At 42.7% G+C, this 23569-nt stretch overlaps 1 protein-coding gene across 3 annotated transcripts in view; it reads left to right on the top strand.

The window, feature by feature from the left end:
* afap1l2 (actin filament associated protein 1-like 2) overlaps positions 1-23569 on the top strand; it is a 153343-nt gene that overhangs the window by 94705 nt on the left and 35069 nt on the right. For 2 of the 3 annotated variants that reach the window (XR_002879134.2, XM_024008235.2), the window contains exons 7-13: positions 4274-4453; positions 4785-4871; positions 6566-6650; positions 10962-11066; positions 14806-15017; positions 16771-16916; positions 17030-17144. Coding sequence is in view for 2 of the 3 variants with exons in the window: in XM_024008235.2 (XP_023864003.1) it covers positions 4274-4453; positions 4785-4871; positions 6566-6650; positions 10962-11066; positions 14806-15017; positions 16771-16916; positions 17030-17144 (930 nt within the window). In the remaining variant the exon portion in view is untranslated. The remainder of the gene's footprint in view (positions 1-4273; positions 4454-4784; positions 4872-6565; positions 6651-10961; positions 11067-14805; positions 15018-16770; positions 16917-17029; positions 17145-23569) is intronic. The other variant, XM_024008236.2, reaches the window with a different exon arrangement.

The following is a 23569-nucleotide window of genomic DNA, read 5'->3' as shown; positions in this document are numbered from 1 at the left end:
CAAGATATGTAAACATTATTAAAGTGTCATTWTTYAAGTGACTAGTGATCTATTTATTAAAGTGGCTAATGATTTCAAGTCTGTATGTAGGCAGCAGCCTCTCTGTGTTAGTGACGGCTGTTTAACAGTCTGATGGCCTTGAGAAGCTATTTTTCAGTCTCTCGGTCCCAGCTTTGATGCACCTGTGCTGACCTCGCCTTTTGGATGGTAGCGGGATGAACAGGCAGTGGCTCAGGTGGTTGTTGTCCTTGAAGATCTTTTTGGCTTTCCTGTGACAACGGGTGCTGTAGGTGTCCTGGAAGGCTGGTAGTTTGTCCCCGGTGATGCGTTGTGCAGACCGCACCACCCTCTGGAGAGCCCTGCGGTTGTGGACGGTGCAGTTGCCGTAGCAGGCTGTGATACAGCCCGACAGGATTCTCTCAATTGTGCATCTGTAAAAGTTTGTAAGGGTTTTAGGTAACAAGCCAAATTTCTACATACATCCTGTTTGAGTTTCTGCCTATTGGACGGYAGGAGCAAAATGGATTCAGGTCCGTATGTACTCCAAGTTCCAGTGGTTGGTGAGGATGAGAAATGTYTCCTTGGCACCCTCCAGCCAGTGTCTTCACTCCTCTAATGCCAACTTCACCACCAGGAGCTCCCGTAAGTGACGTCATAGTTCKTCTCTGCAGGAGACAGTTTCTTTGCGTAGTATGCACATGGATACAATTTCTGTGGGTTAKCTTGGCGCTGGGACACGACCACCCCCACACCCACTTCTGAGGTGTCCACCTCCACCACTAAGGGCAGCARAGGATCTGGGTGTTTCAGCAACGGGGCGGAGGTGAAATGCCCCTTCAGTAGGCGGAASGCCTCATCGGCTGCAGGACTCTACACCAACTTACGGGGATCACCCTTGAGGAGAGGTAGTGGAGCTGAAGTTCTTAATGAAGCGGTGGTAGAAGTTGGCAAACCCCAAAAACCGTTGTTGCCCCTTTACGGTGGTTGGGACTGGCTCAACCATCCATCATCACTCCCTGTGGCCTGATCCGGTATCCCAAGGAGACAGCGACCTGATGGAACTGGCACTTTTCCGCTTTCACATACAGGCATACCACATACCACCTGGCGCACGAGCATGTCCCGGAACACCTTGTTTTTYCGAAAGACTGAAACACAGACGGAGCATTGGCTAATCCATAAGGTATCACCTAGTACTCGTAGTGCCCAGACATCGTGCTGAAGGCCGTTTTCCATTCATCCCGGATCAATTTGTAGGCKCTCCACAGGTCCAGTTTTGAAAAAGAAAAAAAAGGGCCCCGCAAAGCTGTTCAATAGTGGCCGGCACCAACGGGAGAAGGTAGCGGTACTTGGTAGTGATGGAATTGAGGCCTCTGTAAACAATGCACGGACGTAGACCTCCATCCTTTTTGGTCACGAAGAAGAAGCCTGCCAACGCAAGGGAGGTGGATGGGCGGATGAAACCCTGTTGGAGAGCCTCCTGGATGTACTCCATGGCTATCGTTTTTTCAGCCACTGACAGAGGGTAGATGCGGCTGTGCGGAGGCGCTGAGCCTGCAAGCAGGTCAATGGCCCAGTCCCAGGGGCGTTGATAGGGAGACGGATGGCGTGGGTCTTGGAGAAAACCTCTCAGAGATCCTGGTAAACCTCTAGGATGTCGGGCTGAAGGGCAACCACAGGACTTTCAATCGAAGTGAACTACAGTGTAAGGAAAAGCAGGTCTTCCGGGTTCCCAGGCAGTGATTTTCATCCTCTACCAGGAGATGGTGGTTCATGACGTTGGTGCCACGGGAGGCTCCAACGTCTGACTTTTGTGTACGGGTGGGGTGATGATGAGGAAGGAAGGCTTTTCTTGGTGCATGGGTGTTGGTGAGTGGTGCTGTGATATGTGTGATTGTACCAGATCCCACTGGTCGATTATCCAGGCTTGGACCTGAAGAGGAGAGCAGAGTGGGTACAAGGTAATGTTCAGAGAGGAGGCAAGGGTCTGGTCAATGAAATTCCCTGCGGCACCGGAGTCCACTAGGGCTGTAGAGACAACATGAGGGACAGCCAGCCAGTGAAATGGAAACCAGGGACAGTTTGGCGGAAAGCAATGATGATGGAATACTCACACCTACTACGGCAGCACACGATGATCACGGGGCCGCTGCTCTGCCCCTGTGGACCTCAAGTTGGGACGCCGCTGAAGCTTGTGCCCCTCCTGGTCGCAATAGGATCAGAGCCCCAGCTGTTTCAGGTTACGCTGCTCTGCTGCTGGGAGGTGTGTGGCCCCTACCTACATGGGTTCAGGAGGAGGGGGGCGCTGGCGCTCCCGAAGAAGGTTGTCCAGGCACGCCAACTCTGTCTGGACCTACTCACGCAGTCCTCTTCAGAATAGGGTGCGGAGTGCCGGCTCATTCCATCCGCTAGAGGCTGCTACGGTCCGGCAGGTGAGGGTGTACTCTGCAGTGGTCTGGGCACCCTGCCGGAGTTGGAGTAGTCACTCACCTCCCTCTCTGCCCTCCGGTGGATGGTCGAAGACCGCCCTGAATAGAGCCATGAACCTCTCGTAGGAACCCAGCTCTCCCAGATGGCCGTAGCCCACTCCATCACCCGCCCGGTCAGCAGGGACAGTCGGGCATCGTTGACCTGGGCGGAGTGCTGGGTAGGCTGGGGGGCTGGCTCGCTGGGATGACTCGTGGTAGGAGGCCCTCCGCTAGTTGGAGGTGAATCCTCTCGGGTGGTGTCGAGCCGGTGGAGGACCCGGAGGACCTCATCCATAGCCGCACCCAGTTGTGCCAGCTGATTGTGGTGTAGGTGGCCCTGTTCGCCGACGGTCTAGGAGATGTCTTTCTCTTCTGCTTCTTCCATATAGAGAGGCAGTATTCTGTAACGAATATGCTGGGAGTCAGGAAGCAGGTGTAGAAGGTGAGTTTAATGATAAGAATAAGGCAGATAAGCAGAACAGGAGACGGACTAAACGTCACCAAAACCAATACTGCCTCAGGACTGAGGCTACTGAGGGCTAAATAAAGGGACAGTAATCAAGGTGATGATGAGGTCCAGGTGTGGGTAACGATGGGGAGCAGGTGTGCGTAATGATGGTTGCCAGAACCGGTGGTTAGTAGACCGGCCACGTCGAGTGCTGGAGCGGGGAGCAGGAGTAGGCATGGCACAATCAAACCCACAACCTTAATGCACTAACCAGGCTCCAACCCAATGTTTCTCAGTCCATTCCAGGAGGACACCCTGAGTGAGCACATTTGTGTTATAGCCCCACACTAACACACCTGATTCTACTTATCAACTAATAGCAAGCACTTGAATCATGTATAGTGCCTTCAGAAAGTATTCATACCACTTGACTTATTCCACCTTGTGTTATGTTACAGCAATTACAGCTGTGAGTCTTTCTGGGTACGTCTCTAAGAGCTTTCCACACCTGGGTTGTGCAACATTAGCTCATTATTATTTTCAAAATTCTTCAAGCTCTGTCAAATTGGTTGTTGATCATTGTTAGTCAACCATTTCAGATCTTGCCATAGATTTTCAAGTAGATTTAAGTCAAAACTGTAACTCAGCCACTCTCGTTCTTGGTAAGCAACTCCAGTGTAGATTTGGCCTTGTTGTTTTAGGTAAATGAGTATCCCAGTGTCTGGTGGAAAGCAGACTGAACCAGGTTTTCCTATAGGGTTTTGCCRGTGCTTCAGTTTCTTTTGTAACCTGAAAAACTCCCCAGTCCTTAATGATTGCAAGCATACCCATAACATGATGCAGTCACCACTATGATTGAAAATATGGAGAGTGGTACTCAGTAATGTGTTGTATTGGATTTGCCACAAATGTAACGCTTTGTATTCAGCACAAAAAATGTATTGCTTTGCCAGATTGTTTGCGGTATTACTTTAATGCCTTGTTGCAAACAGGATGCYTGTTTTGGAATATTTGTATTCTGTACAGGCTTCGTTCTTTTCACTCTGTCAATTAAGTTAGTATTGTGGAGTAACTACAATGTTGTTGATCCATCCTCAGTTTAACATTATGGGGTATTGTGTGTAGGCCAGTGACAAAACATATCAATTTAATCAATTTTAAAGTCAGGCTGTAACACAAAGAAATGTGGAAAAAGTCAATGGGAGTGAATACTTTCTAAAGGCACTGTATGTTAGTGCTGGGCTAGGACAAAAATATGCACCTCCCTGGAATGAGTTGAGAGACAATTTAACCCATTTTTAAACAACTAAGCCATATTTCCATCACCAACCACTGTACCCTCTTGGTGTTCCAATAGTGCTACAAGAGCTCCAAGGAGCAGATGCCGCTGCTGGACGTGAGCCTGCTGGGCTGCAGCGTGGTCTACAAGGAGAAGCAGCCCAAGAGGAAGGAGCACAAGCTGAAGATCATACCCATGGGAGGAGAGGCCATCGTTCTGGGCCTGCAGAGCAAGGAGCAGACAGAGCAGTGGCTCAAGGTATAGGGACTGGAGATGGAGAGACTAATGGTGGGGGTTGGAGTCAGACTGCATTGTTGTCACCGCAGTGTTGGAGTCAATTCCATTTTAATTCAGTCAATCCAGGTAGTAAACAGAATTTCCAATTTACATTTTCACAATTTGCTTTTCAACGAGGAAAAGTAGAATATCTGTTGATTTCCTGAATTAAAATAGAATAAATCCCCAACCCTGATAGTTACAATAATGTCAATGATGATAATGGATTGGATTGATATATAGCTTTTCCAGATGCTTAAAAAGGGAAGGGGGCACATACCTATTGGTCTTGWTTCCTTGTCACCCCCATCAGGTGATCCAGGAAATCAGCCCTAAACCAGCAGAGGGCTCTGAGATGCAGCACTTTGTGTCCGACTCCTCACGACTCATCTGCACTAAGGTAGAACACCATCAATAGAACACAATTAATTTTATTTACTGGTAGTTATGGCTATTGGGTGAGATTGGTTATAGTCTCTCATGGACAGACACACATAACATAACTGGTATCGTAGCGTATGTCAACAGACTGTGGGATGCGATGAATAACAAGGAACTTTGATACAATGCGCAGATTTTRCGTCACCGATCATTTGGTGTTCGCATCTTTAACATTTAATAAAGGAAGGGACATACAGTTCCTTCAGAAAGTGTTTATACCCCTTGACGTATTCCACATTTTGTTGTTACAGCCTGAATTAAAAATGGGTTAAAAGTCACCATTCGCCTCATGTGAAATCCCTGAGAGGTTTCCTTCCTCTCCGGCAACTGAATTAGGAAGGATGCCTGTATCTTTGTAGTGACTGGGTGTATTGATACACCATCCAAAGTGTAATTAATAACTTCACCATGCGCAAAGAGATATTATAAACTGGGTGGTTCAAGCCCTGAATGCTGATTGGCTGACAGCCATGGTATATCAGACCGTATACCACGGGTATGACAAAATTTGCTGCTCAAAATTTGCTGCTCTAAACAAAATTTGAGAGAAGTAAGCTGTTTGTGCATATTGAAAATGTCTGGGATCTTTTATTTCAGCTCTTGAAACATGGGACCAACACTTTACATGTTGCATTTATATTTTTGTTCAGTGTTGAAATTAGGCTCCTTGYGGGTTTGTGGTTTTTACCCATCTACCAATAGGTGCRCTTCTTGGAAAAATATCCATAGTCTTTGTGGTTGATTCTGTGTTTGAAATTAACTGCTTGACTGAGGGACCTTACAAGATAATTGTATGTGTGGAGTACAGAGATGAGGTAGTCATTATTGCACAAAGAGTGAGTAAATGCAATGTATTACGTGAATTATTAAGCACATTTTTACTACTGAATGTATTTAGTCTTGCTATGACAAAGGCTTGAATACTTATTGACTCGAGACATTTCAGCTTTTCATGTTTAATTAATTTGTAAAAAAAAAAAATTGGTGAAAACAATTCCACTTTCACGTTATGGGGTATTGTGTGTAGGCCAGTGGAAAACAAAATCTAAATTTAATCAATTTTAAATTCAGGTTGTAACAACAAAATGTGGAAAAAGTCAAGGGGTATYAATACTTGCAAGTAAATTGRAAATAGAGGGGGCTGGAGCTACCACCCTGRTTCCGCTCCATGTTCTAATATATTTTCTAACACGTCTACCCCCAGAACTTAATCAAGCAACTGATTCAATTACTCAAAATTTTAGTTCTGGGTTTCCGAGATTAGATTGGTTATAGCTTGGTTATATGTTAAAGTTCCAAAGCTGCTGTCAAACAAGGTTTTATCTGACTAGTGTAAGTACAAGTAACTATTTCATAATGCGGTTTCAATAGGGAACATGGGACATGCTTTCTGTTCCCTTGTTGCTGGGCGCTTGTAGAAAGGGCCTGATTGAATCAGATGACGTTAGTGCTGGGTTCGAACAAAAATGCCCACACCTTGGGGGTCCGGCAGGAATGGATTGAAAAACACAATCAATTGTCAATCATGCTTCACAAGAGTTGTGTACAATTGTTTATGTTTGAGTAGAGTCTGTGTYTGTACGGTAAGTGTGTGTGTGATTAAGTTGTGTGTGTGTGTATAGTAAATGTGTGTGTGGTGGTCTCTATACGCAGGGGGAGCTCAGTGAGAGATACTCAGTTACTTCTGAAAGTGGCAGCAGCACAGACAGCCACGCTGAGACCCTTGAAACTAAAGATGGTGAGTAACGTCTCAGCTCTGATCCTCACCAATTATGGGGAAGTTGCCACTAGAGGCTTGATGTTAGGATTGGGAGAGAAGAAGCTGATCCATCCTAGATCTGTACCRAGGGAACGCTTCCCCCCAGAGTGATCCTAACTGGAGGAGTTCTCTTATAATCATGTTAGGTTTTATGGGGATTACTCAAACATGGGTTAATTTAACCATAGTTGGGTTTTTATTCACTTTCATGCTGGGTTGACCCAGCAGCTGGGTCTTTTTTAATGCAATCCATAGGTTATTTTTAGGAGGTGTGGCCTATTAGGGGAATTGTTTCATATAGTTATTTTTGGCCACCCGTGACAATACATGTCATTCTTGTTCATCATGTTAAGTTTGTGCAATGCAAATATAAATGTTCATAGAATATTTCAATTTTTTAAAATTAATAACATWGAAATTTACATTATTGTAACAAAGTGGTAACTATCCCAACATTGGGCTATGCATAGGCTCTTGAAGAACCCATTAAAGCTACAAAAGTATCAGTGTTCAACCTTAACATGTGATAACAATACAACAGAACAGATGAACCAGAATGACATTTATAATCATCGGTGGCCAAAAACAACTATCTGAAAGCCACACCCCTACTAAGCCAAGCRTCCAGTCTTCTGATCTGAGCTGCTGYGTCATATCTCAAGAACTCAGTATCAGTAACCCAGCCTCAACAACCCAACCTTGCTCTTTTAAAGATAATAACCCAACTAATTGACCCAATGCCTGCAACCCAGCAGTTGGACCATCCAAACAACACAGAATTTTCTTTAATGTACCCTTACTCTTAAATTGAAGACAGTAAGGATAACATTACTAAGTGGCAATTGTAAAGTAAAGTAGCTAGGTTTCCATCCAATTGGTCAGAGATTGTAATGTGAATATTCTAAAATCCACATAAAAACAAATTTCCCCACATTTAGTTTTTTGCCCTAGCACTACACAGCTGATTCAAATAATGAAAGCTTGATGATGAGTTGGATATTTGAATCAGCTGTGTAATGCTAGGGCAAAAATCTAAATATGCACCCGGGGGGGGGGGTGCCCCAGGACAGAGTTTGGGAAACCGTGCTCTAGACATCAGCTCGCAGATACAGTGCAGGTATAGCCTAATACATGATGAGATTATTATGAATGAAAGAGACAGATTTTTATTTGTCAAACGGTAGCCAAGCATCGATCATCATGTCACCAGAATAAGACCCTCAATATCTATCACCCRGTACTTTCACCACCCTGTGAAGTTCGTCATAATTTATTTAACCTAGTAAACTGCATGCTTTCCCGAGTCGCAGTGAAAAGACCACACAACATATCATGGTGTGACTCCAAGTTTACTTTGATATGATGGTTATTATATCAATATTCGCATGATGGTTATTGGTTATTTCTCGCATAATTAATTTTCCATACACAAAAAGAGCCCACCTTGTCTAGCGTATTTTGTTTTGTCGAKATTRGGAAAGTTTACTGCCAAATTTGCTGTTTCCATCAGGCCTGTTGCAAAAATGTTTATCCGACATGTACTTTACATCGCATAAAAAGGTTCGATGTAAACCTGATTAAAGTAGCTAAGTGCTTTCTTGAGCCAATCGATTTTGGGAGATTGACGATTATGAATATATAAATATACTCTTGTAAAGATCTTAACACAATTTACAGTGTAGCATGCATATTTTGTCTAGTACACTCTGAACTAGAGGTCGCCCGATTATGATTTTTCAATACCGATATCGATTATTGGAGGACAAAAAAAGCCGATGCCGATTAATCGGCCGATTTATTAAAAAAAAAATATATATATATATATCATACACACACACACACACACACATTTTTGTAATAATGACAATTGCAACAATACTGAATGAACAATGAACACTTATTTTAAATATAATACATAAATACACACACACGCACACAGCTCTGAAGTGACAATGATACTGAAGAGTCTGCTTAGGAGACAAATACTCTCAACTGTTTGAATAAAAATAGAGTTTAAGTTACCTGTGATGAATGTTGAAAACAAAAACCTTAATTTCTATATGCAGGAAATCCTATTTTAATAATGGGCATGGTAAGAATTGACAACCAAAGTGCGAGTCATAATTCCCATGACACCTTGCAAAATCTGAAAAGCGGTTCCTTCATTTATTGCATAGGATATTTTTAGATTCACTTAAAATAAGGTCTGTGTTTCGTGTAGGCTTACACCGCCAATTTTATAACTGTGTAGATATCCATAGGACAAGGTAACTCTGATCAATATTGGCTAAATATAAGCGAAGATAAAAAAAATTGTAGAATGGATTTATGAAAATATGTTGACAAACGTTACCTTATCCTAGTGAGATTTACACGGGTATCAAAACGCCGAGGCGGTTTAAGCCTGCACGAAACACAGACCTTATTTMAAGTAGATCAAGACATTCTCTATGGAAGACATGAACGGTAAAATAACGAAGGAACCCCTTTCAAATTCAGCCGCAAGTTATTACAGGAATTATAACGCGTCGACTATTTCTCTCTAAACCATATACCTTTGGCTAATCTGGAAACTATCACCTCAAACAAAACGTTTATTCCGTTCCATATTTTATCTAACGGGTGGCATCCATGAGTCTAAATATTCCTGTTACATTGCACAACCTTCAATGTTATGTCATAATTAGTTCGCAAAGAGCCAGACTGTTGCATATATCCTGACTCTGCGTGCAATGAACGCAAGACAAATGACACAATTTCACCTGGTTAATATTSCCTGCTAACCTGGATGTTTTTTAGCTAAATATGCAMGTTTAAAATATATACTTGTGTATTGATTTTAAGAAAGGCATTGATGTTTATGGTTAAGTACACATTGGAGCGATGACAGTCATTGATTGATTGTTTTTTATAAAATAAGTTTAATGCTAGCTAGCAACTTACCTTAGCTTACTGCATTTGCGTAACAGGCYGGCTCCTCGTGGAGTGCAATGTAATCAGGTGTTAGAGCATTGGACTAGTTAACTGCAAGGTTGCAAGATTGGATCCCCCGAGCTGACACGMTTAAAAATCTGTCGTTCTGCCCCTAAACGAGGCAGGACGTTCCTAGMCCGTCATTGAAAATAAGAATGTGTTCTTAACTGACTTTCCTAGTTAAATAAAGATTAAATAAAGGTGTAAAAAAAAWAWAAWAWTWATRGGCGCCCAAAAATACCGAATTCCGATTGTTATGAAAACTTGAAATCGGCCCCGATTAATCGGTCGACCTCTACTCTGAACGGTAGGTGACATTTTTTGTAAGAGTAACTCTTCAGTTATGTTTCACTCGAGGTGTTATCATAAGTTTTACTTTTGAGTTACTGGAAAACTTAAATTAAACACAGTCTCAAATAGCCTGCTGTCACTTTTAATAGCCGGTCAACCACACACATTTCAGCAAATAAACACCTGTTTCAAATAATCTTAGGGTCTAAATTATTTGGTTACCATGAATTACCATATTTTTTTAAAATGAGGTTTAATGTTTGATTTGCTACATTAAATAATTCAGTAATTCAAACAAATGATGGCAATCATCCATTTTTATCACCAATATGAAACTGCTAGCCATTGGCTGCTAACAGCTGATAAATGCTAGCTAACTGGCAAGCACAAAAACAGTCAACAACTTCGGGAGTACAGAACCGCCAGAAATTGTCTGATCGCCCTCTAGTGGCCAAAGTATGAAAATGCCAAAAATGCACTGTCTTAGAGGAGAATAATTATTCTGTCAAGGAAAAGTTCATTTTTTATTGTTTTAATAGAGGCAATAATAACACGTTAGGGCAGGAAATTAAGAAATGTATTAACATTCTGGAAGTGAACGTTGGAATGAAACAATTACCTATGCGAATGAAATAAGACGCCTGGCTCAAATAGAAGCCTGTCTCTCAGCGCCTGTTGTGTTCAGTGATATAAGCAAATAAATGCCCGGGCTATTAATTTAAGTTTTACGTTATGTTTCCATGATTAGACTGAGGACAACACAGCAACTGTCACTACTAGGGGTTTAAAGTTCAGGAATTTTAGAATGGTCAATTTTAATTGGTTGTTATTGGTMTCAGTCACCTTCTTTAGTAAGTGATTTGAGAGAATATAGCAGTCTTGTGGATGAACTTGCGTCACTCCCATTGACATCAATCCAACCACATAATGTAATGCTCTGCTTAACCTTGTTCTTGATTGTTTACAGAAGTAATCGCTTGTTGGGTCTCTTGGTTTAGAACCTTTTTCTGCCTTCATCCTTTACAGTGAGGAAGAAATACAGTGCAGGCCTGAAGTTCAGTAACTTAATGAACATTGGCAAGAAGAAGACCTCTTCCTTAGACAGTCCGGAGAAATGTGTCGACACCTCAGGTGAGTGGAGATGGCCCCGAGAGCTAGGCAAATCAGCCATTACCCTGTTAACATACAGTACAGTCAAAGTCACTAGAAAGGATTCAAGCAAACCACAATGCAGTGCGATATCGGCACGTTGCGSTTTGTTTGAATCCAGAKCTATCTCRTTTTCACTTTCTTTTTCTTGTCTCCTTATTCACCTGCTCTTTGTCTCTGTCATTCCGTCTTCTCTATCTGGCCTTCACTTTCCTTTCCCCTCCTTCTTTCCTTTCAATTTGTTGAACTTTATTGGCATGAAATGACATTTTTCCAAGGGTTGGCTGAAGATATCGGAGGATGGGCTCAATGTAATGGCTGCAATGAAAGTAATGGAACAGTATCAAACACATGGAAACCACATAGAAAACATGTATTTTATGTGTTTGATTCATTTCCATKTATTCTATTCCAGTGATTACGATGATCCTATCCTCCTATACCTCTACCCGCCAGCCTCCTCTAAATCTTACATTGTCAAAGCAAACAGAAGCCCGTTTGCAACGAAGAGGCAGAACTTAATGCGCAGCTGTGTATAAGCGCTGGATTTCTTAAAACACTACTAACAGGAGATTATATGCACCTGCATGTTAAAACAAAATTGTTTGTGACTGAAAACCCAGACTAAACCAGCAGATCAGTTGATCTCATGTTGTTACCGTGTCAAGCGAGTCTGATACCAGACAGCTGTGTCTAGGTTCTCTACTCCTGCCCCACAAAAAGTATTGACCTATCGGTGACATTGAAAATCGCAAGGCTGGAAATTCATAATAAATACTTATTGTATTTTCATACAAACATTTAACCTTGAATTTCAACTTAATTAGAATATKATTTGTGTCATTTGAAATACTTTTATCAGACTATGATTTAATGAAAACAGAGATATTAACTGAATCATGATTGGCTGTTTATGGTTACAAATTTTAGATGTGGACAGTTCAGAGATATTTATTTTTCAACCCTTGATAAGAAAGTACCATACTGTATTAAGACAAGTTGTTATTAATGTATTACATGAATTGGAAATGAAAAATGAAGTACACCAATATGTGTTTTCCATTCATAAAAATGTGCAAGGTAAATTGCCATTGTAGATTTGCCGTGGTTGTAAACTAGACGCTGGGACTTGGGACTTGGGAAGTCCAGGTGGTGAGTTTAATAATAAACTAAACATGGAAATATACAAGGAACAAGAGTAGCATACGGACATGAAACAACATCAATACTGCCTGGGAGGAATCAGACTTGTGGACGTCTACAATTATTTTTCTGAAGTCTTGGCTGATTTCTTTTGATTTTCCCATGATGTCAAGCAAAGAGGCACTGAGTTTGAAAGTAGGCCTTGAAATACATCCACAGGTACACCTTCGGTTGACTCAAATGATGTCAATTAGCCTATCAGAAGCTTCTAAAGCAATGACATCATTTTCTGGAATTTTCCAAGCTGTTTAAAGGCACAGTCAACTTAGTGTATGTTAACGTCTGACCCACTGGAATTGTGATACAGTGAATTATAAGTGAAATAATCTGTCTGTAAACAATTGTTGGAAAAATTACTTGTGTCATGCACAAAGTAGATGTCCTAAACGACTTGCCAAAACTAGTTTGTTAACAAGAAATTTGTGGAGTGGTTGAAAAACGAGTTTTAATGACTCCAACCTAAGTGTATGTAAACTTCCGACTTCAACTGTAGATAACTCACTCTTAATCGTCTCAAAGAGTAGGTTTTATTTTTACCAATTCATACAATGTTGCCAGCAACCAGGACTTAAAGTATCCACCAGAGCTTGAAAATATATTGAAAAATGTTGCCAGCAACCAGGACTTAAAGTTAACACTCACATCAGCTTTGCAGAGTGGTAATACATTGGCCAATAGRGGTTGCAATTGAGATCAGCTTTGCTTTGTGATCTTAGCYCGTATTGATGGTTTAATGAGAGATCATCCTGCGGTGATATGGTGACCAATGCTGGTTGCAATAGGCCCTTAAGAACTTATTAAATGTATTATAACGGAAAGGAAAGTATAATATACAATGAATGATCACAATTAGTTGTACAGTCGTGGCCAAAAGTTTTGAGAATGACACAAATATGAATTTCCACAAAGTTTGCTGCTTCAGTGTCTTTAGATATTTTTGTCAGATGTTACTATGGAATACTGAKGTATAATTACAAGCATTTCATAWGTGTCAAAGGCTTTTATTGACAATTACATGAAGTTGATGCAAAGAGTCAATATTTGCAGTGTTGACCCTTCTTTTTCAAGACCTCTGCAATCCACCCTGGCATGCTGTCAATTAACTTCTGGGCCACATCCTGACTGATGGCAGCCCATTCTTGCATAATCAATGKTTGGGAGTTTGTCAGAATTTGTGGGTTTTTGTTTGTCCACCCGCCTCTTGAGGATTGACCACAAGTTCTCAATGGGAGTTTCCTGGCCATGGACCCAAAATATCAATGTTCCTGGATGGTTGGGAGAAGTTGCTCTCAGAGGATGTGTTGGTACCATTCTTTATTCATGGCTGTGTTCTTAGGCAAAATTGTGAGTGAGCCCACTCCCTTGGCAGAGAAGCAACCCCACACATGAATGGTCTCATGATGCTTTACTGTTGGCATGACACAGGACTGATGMTAGCGCTCACCTTGTCTTCTCCGGATAAGCTTTTCCCGGATGCCCCAAACAAAGGGGATTCATCAGAGAAAATGACTTTACCCCAGTCCTCAGCAGTCCAATCCCTGTACCTTTTGCAGAATATCAGTCTGTTCCTGATGTTTTTCCTGGAGAGAAGTGGCATCTTTGCTGCCCTWCTTGACACCAGGCCATCCTCCAAAAGTATTTGCCTCACTGTGCGTGCAGATSCACTCACACCTGCCTGCTGCCATTGCTGAGCAAGCTCTGTACTGGTGGTGCCCCGATCTTGCAGCTGAATCAACTTTAGGAGACGGTCCTGGCGCTTGCTGGACTTTCTTGGGCGCCCTGAAGCCTTCTTCACAATAATTGAACCGCTCTCCTTGAAGTTCTTCATGATCTGATAAATGCTTGATTTTTTGGAACCACCAGGTGCAATCTTACTGGCACCAATATCCTTGCCTGTGAAGCCCTTTTTGTGCAAAGCAATGATGACGGCACATGTTTCCTTGCAGGTAACCATGGTTGACAGAGGAAGAACAATGATTCCAAHCACCACCCTCCTTTTGAAGCTTCCAGTCTGTTATTCGAACTCAATCAGCATGACAGAGTGATCTCCAGCCTTGTCCTCGTCAACACTCACACCTGTGTTAACGAGATAATCACTGACATGATGTCAGCTGGTCCTTTTGTGGCAGGGCTGAAATGCAGTGGAAATGTTTTTTTGGGATTCAGTGAATTTGCATGGCAAAGAGGGACTTTGCAATTAATTGCAATTCATCTGATCACTCTTCATAACATTCTGGAGTATATGAAAATTGCCATCATACAAACTGAGGCAGCAGACTTTGTGAAAATTAATATTTGTGTCATTTTCAAAACTTTTGGCCACGACTGTACAGTACAGTAATTACAGGGATAACAAATTCTCTCTTTCACCCTTTCTTTCTCACATTCTTCCCCTCTCTCTCTGTCCCTCACCACACAATAATTCAATTTATTTCAATTCAGTAGACTTAATTGATATGGCAACAAGTTAAACTTACATTGACAAAGTAAACATATAACAATATGGTCTCTATCTCAGGTTACCTCAACGTGCTGGTAAACAGTCATTGGAGGAGCCACTGGTGTCTGATAAAAAATGGGCAGCTGTGGTTTTACCAGGACAAGGGCAAGACTAAAGTGTCCCAGCAGCCTGTGCCTCTGGAGGGATGCATGGTCTTGCCAGACCCCAGCCCTGAGCACCTCTACTCCTTCCGGATCCAGATGGATGGGGCACAGCTAGCCACACTAGAGGTAGGAGGGGGAGGTAGGCAGGCCTGGGGGAAGGTAGGCGCTATAGAAAGAAAGTAGAGACTAGTACTTTATTGATCCGATCTTGGGAAATTGTTGTATCAGTTATCACCATAAAAAAGGCCCGTATCAATGAAAACGCATAATCAAAAACACATACTAACTCGCATACGTCATTGCATGTTAAATAGCAAATTACAACACAAACACACATCTTTAGCCTTGACACTGGTTATTGCATGTTGTACCATTCCATATAAGCATTAATTKTACGGAAATCAGTCATCAAGAAAGCTCTTGTAAAAGCCCTTTACTAAGTCCCTAGTGCAGGAGCTGACCTCATATGAGAWCCTGGCCCCTGTCCCTCTCTGAAATACTTACTGAGAACAGTCCCCATTCTGGAAACGCATGCACGCCACGCACACACCAACCCCACCCGCCAGACACACGGCGCCTAGTGCAAAAAACACATACTAGCATTCCTAACACTGAGACTGTGCTGATGGTACAGTGCTCCTCCAAAGAACACTAAACACTTCAATTGTACTGTCTGACACACACTACAAATTCTGGCCCAGAGGAGTAAAGGGGAGGTGTGTGTGGGTTGGTTCTTCTATCCTTGTTGGGACTTAAAATCCCCCAAAATCCCCACAAGGATAGTAAAACAAGGACAATTCTCCCTCGTGGGGACATCACCCGTGTCCCCATGAGGACACAGGCTATTTTAAGCTTAAGGGTTAGGTTAAGGGAGAGGGGTTAGGGAAAATAGGATTTTGAATGGAAATACATTCTAGGTCCCCACAAGGATAGAAGAACATGACACGTGTGTGCGTGTGCGTGCGTGTTTCTGTTTAACTATCCTTTTGGGTACCAGAATTCCTCACAAGGATAGTATTTTAGGCTTGGAGGTTAGGTTTAGGGTTACAATTAGGGTTAGGTTTAGAATTGGGGTTAGGTATAGTTTTAGGGTTAGGGGTTACAGTTAAGGTTAGGTTAGGGTTAGGGGTTAAGAAAAATAGGATTTTGGATGGGAATAAATTATTTGGTCCCCACAAGGATAGCAAAACAAAACTGTGTGTGTGTGTAGGGGAGGTAGTGGATGTACTGGGATTTGTGAGCAAGAGGAACTCCTCTTTTTTTATTTAAGCTTCAGCACCACCCTGCTTTGGGGCTCCCAAGTGGCGCGGCGGTCTAAGGCACTGCATCTCAGTGCTAGTGGCGTCACTACAGACCCTGGTTTCATTCCAGGCTGTATCACAACCGGCCGTGATTGGGAGTCCCATAGGGCGGTGCACAATTGGCCCAGCGTTGTCCGGGTTAAGATTTGGCCGGGGTAGGCCCGTCATTGTAAATAAGAATTTGTTCTTAACTGACTTGCCTAGTTAACTAAAGGTTAAATAAAAAAATTGTGCTGTTATGGTCAATGAAATTCCTTTTTTAGTTTTATTTAATGGACTTTAAAAACTAAAATGAAAAAAATGTGCTGCAGAAAATTGATAATCAACTCATTTCCTGTGAAGGGATATATTTTTTTTAGGGTGATCTTCAGACTAAAGCCTTGACATAACTGCCACCTGTTGGTTCATCTATGTAATAGGCAACTTGATTTTTATGTTATAATCAAGGCTGTGTTTTCAAAATGCTCTCCGCTTCTCTCCTCTTTCCCGTCCTCTCCCTCTCCTCTTCTGTCCTTACCGCTCCCATCTCTTCTCTCCTCTGCCCTTGTTCTCTCCTCTATGCCGCTTTCCACTCCCAGGCCAAGTCGTCAGCTGATATGGGTCACTGGCTGGGTCTTCTGCTATCTCAGACTGGGACTAAGACAGACCCTGAAGAACTCACCTATGACTATGTCAACTCTGAGAGGATCTCCAGCATAGTCAATGCAGCCAAGACCTCCTTGTAGTTAGTTAATTCATCACAGTGTTTGTGTGTGTGTGTGTGTGTGTGTGTGTGTAGCTGTACAGGACTGTGTGTGAGAGAGAGCTTATACAGTAATATGTGTGTGTATTCTTCAGTCTGATGCAGGGGAGGTACTCAGAGCCTAGCACCTACAAAGACAGCCTTTCCTCGGCCCCCCACGGTTCAGATGACATTTATGACGATGTGGCTTCTATAGAGGGCGAACTAGAGGTGAGCTCACCGCATCAATACAACGACAAGAGTATTAATTCAGCCACGTACACCACTGATGGCGGTGTTCCCATTTACCCATTTGACACAACAGCACAATGTCTGCACAGAAAAGGTCACACAGCGTTCGTTGAGACACACAGCACAATGGTTGCGTAAACATTTGTATGCAGACAAACTCACCATTGTATGACAGAAATATCTGTGTCCAATGTGTTGTACATCAGTTGTATAACTGAGTGTGTATGGGGTGTGTATAACTGAGTGTGTATGGGGTGTGTATAACTGAGTGTGTATGGGGTGTGTATAACCTGAGTGTGTATGGGGTGTGTATAACCTGAGTGTGTATGGGGTGTGTATAACCTGAGTGTGTATGGGGTGTGTATAACTGAGTGTGTATGGGGTGTGTATAACTGAGTGTGTATGGGGTGTGTATACCTGGTGTGTATGGGTGTGTATAACTGAGTGTGTATGGGGGTTGTGTATACCTGAGTGTGTATGGGGTGTGTATAACTGAGTGTGTATGGGGTGTGTATAACCTGAGTGTGTATGGGGTTTGTGTATAACTGAGTGTGTATGGGGTGTGTATACTGAGTGTGTTATGGGGTGTTATAACCTGAGTGTGTATGGGGTGTGTATAACTTGAGTGTGTAGGGGTGTGTATGGGTGTGTATGGGGTGTGTATAACCTGAGTGTGTATGGGGTGGTGTATACCTGAGTGTGTATGGGGTGTGTATAACTGAGTGTGTATGGGGTGTTGTATACCTGAGTGTGGTATGGGTGTGTATAACTGAGTGTGGTTATGGGGTGTGTATAACCTGAGTGTGTATGGGGTTGTGTTAACCTGAGTGTGTATGGGGTGTGTATAACCTGAGTGTGTATGGGGTGTGTATAACTGAGTGTGTATGGGGTGTGTATAACCTGAGTGTGTATGGGGTGTGTATACCTGAGTGTGTATGGGGTGTGTATAACCTGAGTGTGTATGGGGTGTGTATAACTGAGTGTGTATAACTGAAGTGTGTATGGGGTGTGTATAACTGAGTGTGTATGGGGTGTGTATAACCTGAGTGTGTATGGGGTGTGTATAACCTGAGTGTGTATGGGGTGTGTATAACCTGAGTGTGTATGGGGTGTGTATAACCTGAGTGTTGTATGGGGTGTGTATACCTGGTGTGTATGGGGTGTGTAAACTGGTGTGTATGGGTGTGTATAACCTGAGTGTGTATGGGGTGTGTATAACCTGAGTGTGTATGGGGTGTGTATAACTGAGTGTGTATGGGGTGTGTATAACTGAGTGTGTTATGGGTGTGTATACCTGAGTGTGTATGGGGTGTGTATACCTGAGTGTGTATGGGGTGTGTATAACTGAGTGTGTATGGGGTGTGTAATAACTGAGTGTGTTGGGGGTGGTATAACTGAGTGTGTATGGGGTGTGTATAACCTGAGGTGTGTATGGGGTGTGTATAACTGAGTGTGTATGGGGTGTGTAAACCTGAGTGTTGTATGGGGTGTGTATACCTGAGTGTGTATGGGGTGTGTATAACTGAGTGTGTATGGGGTGTGTATAACCTGAGTGTGTATGGGGGTGTGTATAACCTGAGTGTGTATGGGGTGTGTATAACCTGAGTGTGTATGGGGTGTGTATAACCTGAGTGTGTATGGGGTGTGTATAACTGAGTGTGTATGGGGTTGGTGGTTAACCTGAGTGTGTATGGGGGTGTGTATAACCTGAGTGTGTATGGGGTGTGTGTATAACCTGAGTGTGTATGGGGTGTGTATAACCTGAGTGTGTATGGGGTGTGTATAACCTGAGTGTGTATGGGGTGTGTATAACTGAGTGTGTATGGGTGTGTTAACTGAGTGTGTATGGGGTGTGTATAACTGAGTGTGTTGGGTGTGTATAACTGAGTGTGTATGGGGTGTGTATACCTGAGTGTGTATGGGTGTGTATAACTGAGTGTGTATGGGGTGTGTATAACCTGAGTGTGTATGGGGTGTGTATACTGAGTGTGTATGGGGTGTGGTATACCTGAGTGTGTATGGGGTGGTGTATACTGAGTGTGTATGGGGTGTGTATAACTGAGTGTGTATGGGGTGTGTATATGAGTGTGAGTATGGGTGTGTATACCTGAGTGTGTATGGGGTGTGTATTACCTTGTTTTATTGGTATTGGGGGTGTTATTTTTTCCTGATGTGTATGGGGTGTGTATCTCTGAGTGTGTATGGGTGTGTATACCTGAGGGATAATGGTGTGTATAACTGATGGTGGTAATTCACTGAGTGGTGTACTGGGTGTGTTACTGAGTGTGTTGGGGTTGTGTATACCTGAGTGGTTGTATGGGGTAGGTGTATACCTGAGTGTGTATGGGTGTTTGTAACCTGAGTGTGTATGGGGTGTGGTATAACTGGTGTGTGGTTGTGTAATGGGTGTGTATAAACAAAAAACCGCTTGAGGTTGTTTTTTTTGTATGGGGTGTGTTATACCTGAGTGTGGTATTGGGGTGGTACTGAGATGTGGTATGGGGTGTGTAATACCTGCAGCTGTGTATGGGGTGTGTTATACGTGAGTGTGGTATGGGGTGTGTATACCTGAGTGTGATGGGTGTGTATACTTGACGTGTGTATGGGGTGTGTATACCTGAGTGTGTATGGGGTTGTGCTAACTGAGTGTGGTATGGGGTGTGTATATACTCTGAGTTGTATGGAGGTTTGTATGGGGTGTGTTATGAGTGTGTATGGGGTTGTGTATACCTGAGTGGTGTATGGGGTGTGTATACCTGAGTGTGTATGGGGTGTGTATAACTGAGTGTGTATGGCTTCTTGCTCTTTCAGGTTGTACTCTAGTTTGGAGTGCAGAGAGCTAATGGAAACATAATGTATCTCTGAGTGTGTTGATACGTGCTACATTTGCTCACAGCAAATTGGCCAGTGTTAACTAGTGTCGATTTTTCAGTTGAACATTTCTAGTGTTGATTCAAATCAATTGTTATTAGTCACATGCTCTGAATACAACAGGTGTAGACCTTAGAGTGAAATGCMTACTTATGGGCCCCTAACCAACAATGCAGTTTTTTTTTAACGGATCAAGAATAAGAAATAAAAGTAACAAGTAATTAAAGAGCAGCAGTAAAATAACAATAGCGAGACTATATACAGCGGGTTACCAGTACAGAGTCAATGTGCGGGGTCACCGGTTAGTTGAGGTAATATGTACATGTTGGTAGAGTTATTAAAGTGGCTATGCATAGATGATAACAACAGAGAGTAGCAGTGGTGTAAAAGAAGGAGGGGCGGGGTAACCATTTGCAAATAGTCTGGGTAACCATTTTATTAGGTGTTCAGGAGTCTTATGGCTTGGTGGTAGAAGCTGTTTAGAAGCCTCTTGGACCTAGACTTTGCGCTCCGGTACCGCTTGCTGTGCGGTAGCAGAGAAAACAGTCTATGACTAGGGTGGCTGGAGTCTTTGACAATTTTTAGGGCCTTCCTCTGACACCGCCTGGTATAGAGGTCCTGGATGGCAGGAAGCTTGGCCCCAGTGATGTACTGGGCCGTTCGCACTACCCTCTGTAGTGTCTTGCGGTCGGAGGCCGTGCAGTTGCCATACCAAAACCACGGGCCATCATTATCATATTTCCCAGCATGCTCTTTTGCTGGTTGATTTTTAGAATAGTTTATTTCAATATTTATGTTTTTGCAAGATTGATGAATTAATAGGCTATTGTTTGCGAACTGCATCAGCCACCCAAACGATTCGTTCTCAAGTTTGAGTGTTGAGCAGAGACAGACTGATTATGTTTTGGTTCTACAAAGCAGTGTCCGTCGATAACATTCAATAATAAATTGATTGCTTTCATTCTTGGACCATACGATCATTTATCAGTTCTAAACGAGTATTTTTCTTCTTTGTGCTGAACATGATAGACGGTGGCGGAGCATGTCTCCGGAGTAGCGCGTATTAATCCTGCTGTAGAATTCATTGCGGCAAGCAGGCCAAACGAACGATTAAAATGAACGGGTCACTAAGAAAAATGTATCATGACTCTCGAGTCAGTAAAAGGAGTTGTTCAAACATACCGAATTGTTCACAATCTGCACATCACTAATATCTTAGTCCTCCCAACCTGGAAGTCATTCTGAATGCAAGTTGCGGGTGAAATTAAATTCAAAATGTTGGATATCCCCACTCTGGTTGGATTCCAATAGGAATTACACATCACTTTGTAAGTCATTATAATGTGAGTTTCAGGCCTGAAAACCATGAGTTTCAGGCCACTGTATTAGGGTAAAACTTTGCCCTCAGAATCAAATCAAATCAAAGTTTATTTGTCACGTGCGCCGAATACAACAGGTGTAGATCTAACAGTGAAATGCTTACTTACCAATTTTGCAAAAAAAGGTATTAGGTGAACAATAGGTAAGTAAAGAAATAAAACAACAGTAAAAAGACAGGCTATATACAGTAGTGAGGCTACATACAGACACAAGTTAGTCAGGCTGATTGAGGTAGTATGCACATGTAGATATGGTTAAAGTGACTATGCATATATGATGAACAGAGAGTAGCGTAAAAGAGAGGTTGGCGGGTGGCGGCACACAATGCAGATAGCCCGGTTAGCCAATTTGCGGGAGCACTGGTTGGTCGGCCCAATTGAGGTAGTATGTACATGAATGTATAGTTAAAGTGACTATGCATATATGATAAACAGAGAGTAGCAGCAGCGTAAAAAGAGGGGTTGGGGGGGCACACAATGCAAATAGTCCGGATAGCCATTTGATTACCTGTTCAGGAGTCTTATGGCTTGGGGGTAAAAACTGTTGAGAAGCCTTTTTGTCCTAGACTTGGCACTCTGGTACCGCTTGCCAGAGTGGTACCAGAGGGGGTCTTTGACAATTTTTAGGGCCTTCCTCTGAGGATGGCAGGCAGCTTAGCCCCAGTGATGTACTGGGCCGTTCGCACTACCCTCTGTAGTGTCTTGCGGTTAGAGGCCGAGCAATTGCCGTACCAGGCAGTGATGCAACCAGTCAGGATGCTCTCAATGTTGCAGCTGTAGAACCTTTTGAGGATCTCAGGACCCATGCCAAATCTTTTTGAGGGGGAATAGGCTTTGCCGTGCCCTCTCCACAAAATCAGGCCTTATTATATATTTGTTGAATTGTGTTAAATKATTTAATTTGAATGATAAAATATTCACTTAGGATTTCAGTTGGTGAAAGCCACTGTACTGAAAACAGATGAATGCAACAGTCATGGGTGGTAACTCTACAATTCACTCGAAAGGCAAGGCACTCAGTGTAAGCTTTATTTCCCAAAGTGTTTTAATTTCACACTGAAAAGTGTAGACCAGTATAGACACTGGGCCAGTGTTAAATTTAAAGGAAAATGTCACTTCTGCTCTTTCTCTGTGTTCATTAATATGTTTAACATATGTCTCAAAAATATCYCTAATTTACAAATACAAGCATTTCTGCATCTCACCAGTAGAAACAGGCCATCTATACTGATCAAAAATATAAACGCAACATGCAACAATTTCAATGATTTTACTGAGTTACAGTTCATGTAAGGAAATCAGTCAATTGAAATAAATTCAGCAGGCTCTAATCTATGGATTTCACATGACAGGGGAGTAGCGAAGCCATGTGTGGGCTTTGGAGGGCATAGGCCCACCCACTGGAGAGCCAGGCCCAGCCAATCAGAATGAGTTTTTCCCCATAAAAGGGCTTTATTACAGACAGAACTACTCCTCGGTTTCATCAGCTCTCCGGGTGGCTGGTCTCAGATGATCCAGCAGGTGAAGAAGCCGGATGTGGAGGTCCTGGGCTGGCGTGGTTACATGTGGTCTGCATTTGTGAGGCTGGTTGGACTCACAAATGAGTCCGACTGCCAAATTCTCTAAAATGACATTGGAGGTGGCTTATGGTAGAGAAATTAACATTAAATTCTTTGGCAACAGCTCTGGTGGACATTCCTGCAGTCAGCATGCCAATTGCATGCTCCCTTAACTTGAGACAGCTGTGGTATTGTGTTGTGTGACAAAACTGCACATTTTAGAGTGGGCTTTTATTTTTCACAGCACAAGGTGCACCTGTGTAATGATCATGCTGTTTGATCAGCTTCTTGATATGCCACACCTGTCAGGTGGATTATCTTGGCAAAGGAGAAATGCTCACTAACAGGAAAGTAAACAAATTTGTGCKCAAAATTTGAGAGAATTAAGCTTTTTTGTGCGTATGGAACATATATGGGATCTTTTATTTCAGCTCATGAAACATGGGACCAACACTTTACATGTTGCGTTTATATATATATATATATATATTTTTTTTTTTTCCTGGTTGTAAGCGAACCACAATATCCAGAGTTCATAGCAATTTCAGGACATAGTATCGCCTCTGTCTAGGTGGATCCAGTTGAGAATGGGCGT

The sequence above is a fragment of the Salvelinus sp. IW2-2015 genome, linkage group LG18 (genome assembly GCF_002910315.2).
Source record: "Salvelinus sp. IW2-2015 linkage group LG18, ASM291031v2, whole genome shotgun sequence".
Lineage (NCBI taxonomy): Eukaryota > Metazoa > Chordata > Actinopteri > Salmoniformes > Salmonidae > Salvelinus > Salvelinus sp. IW2-2015.
The sequence above is the reverse complement of the archived record's forward strand: the minus strand, read 5'-3'. Positions and strand labels throughout refer to the sequence as shown.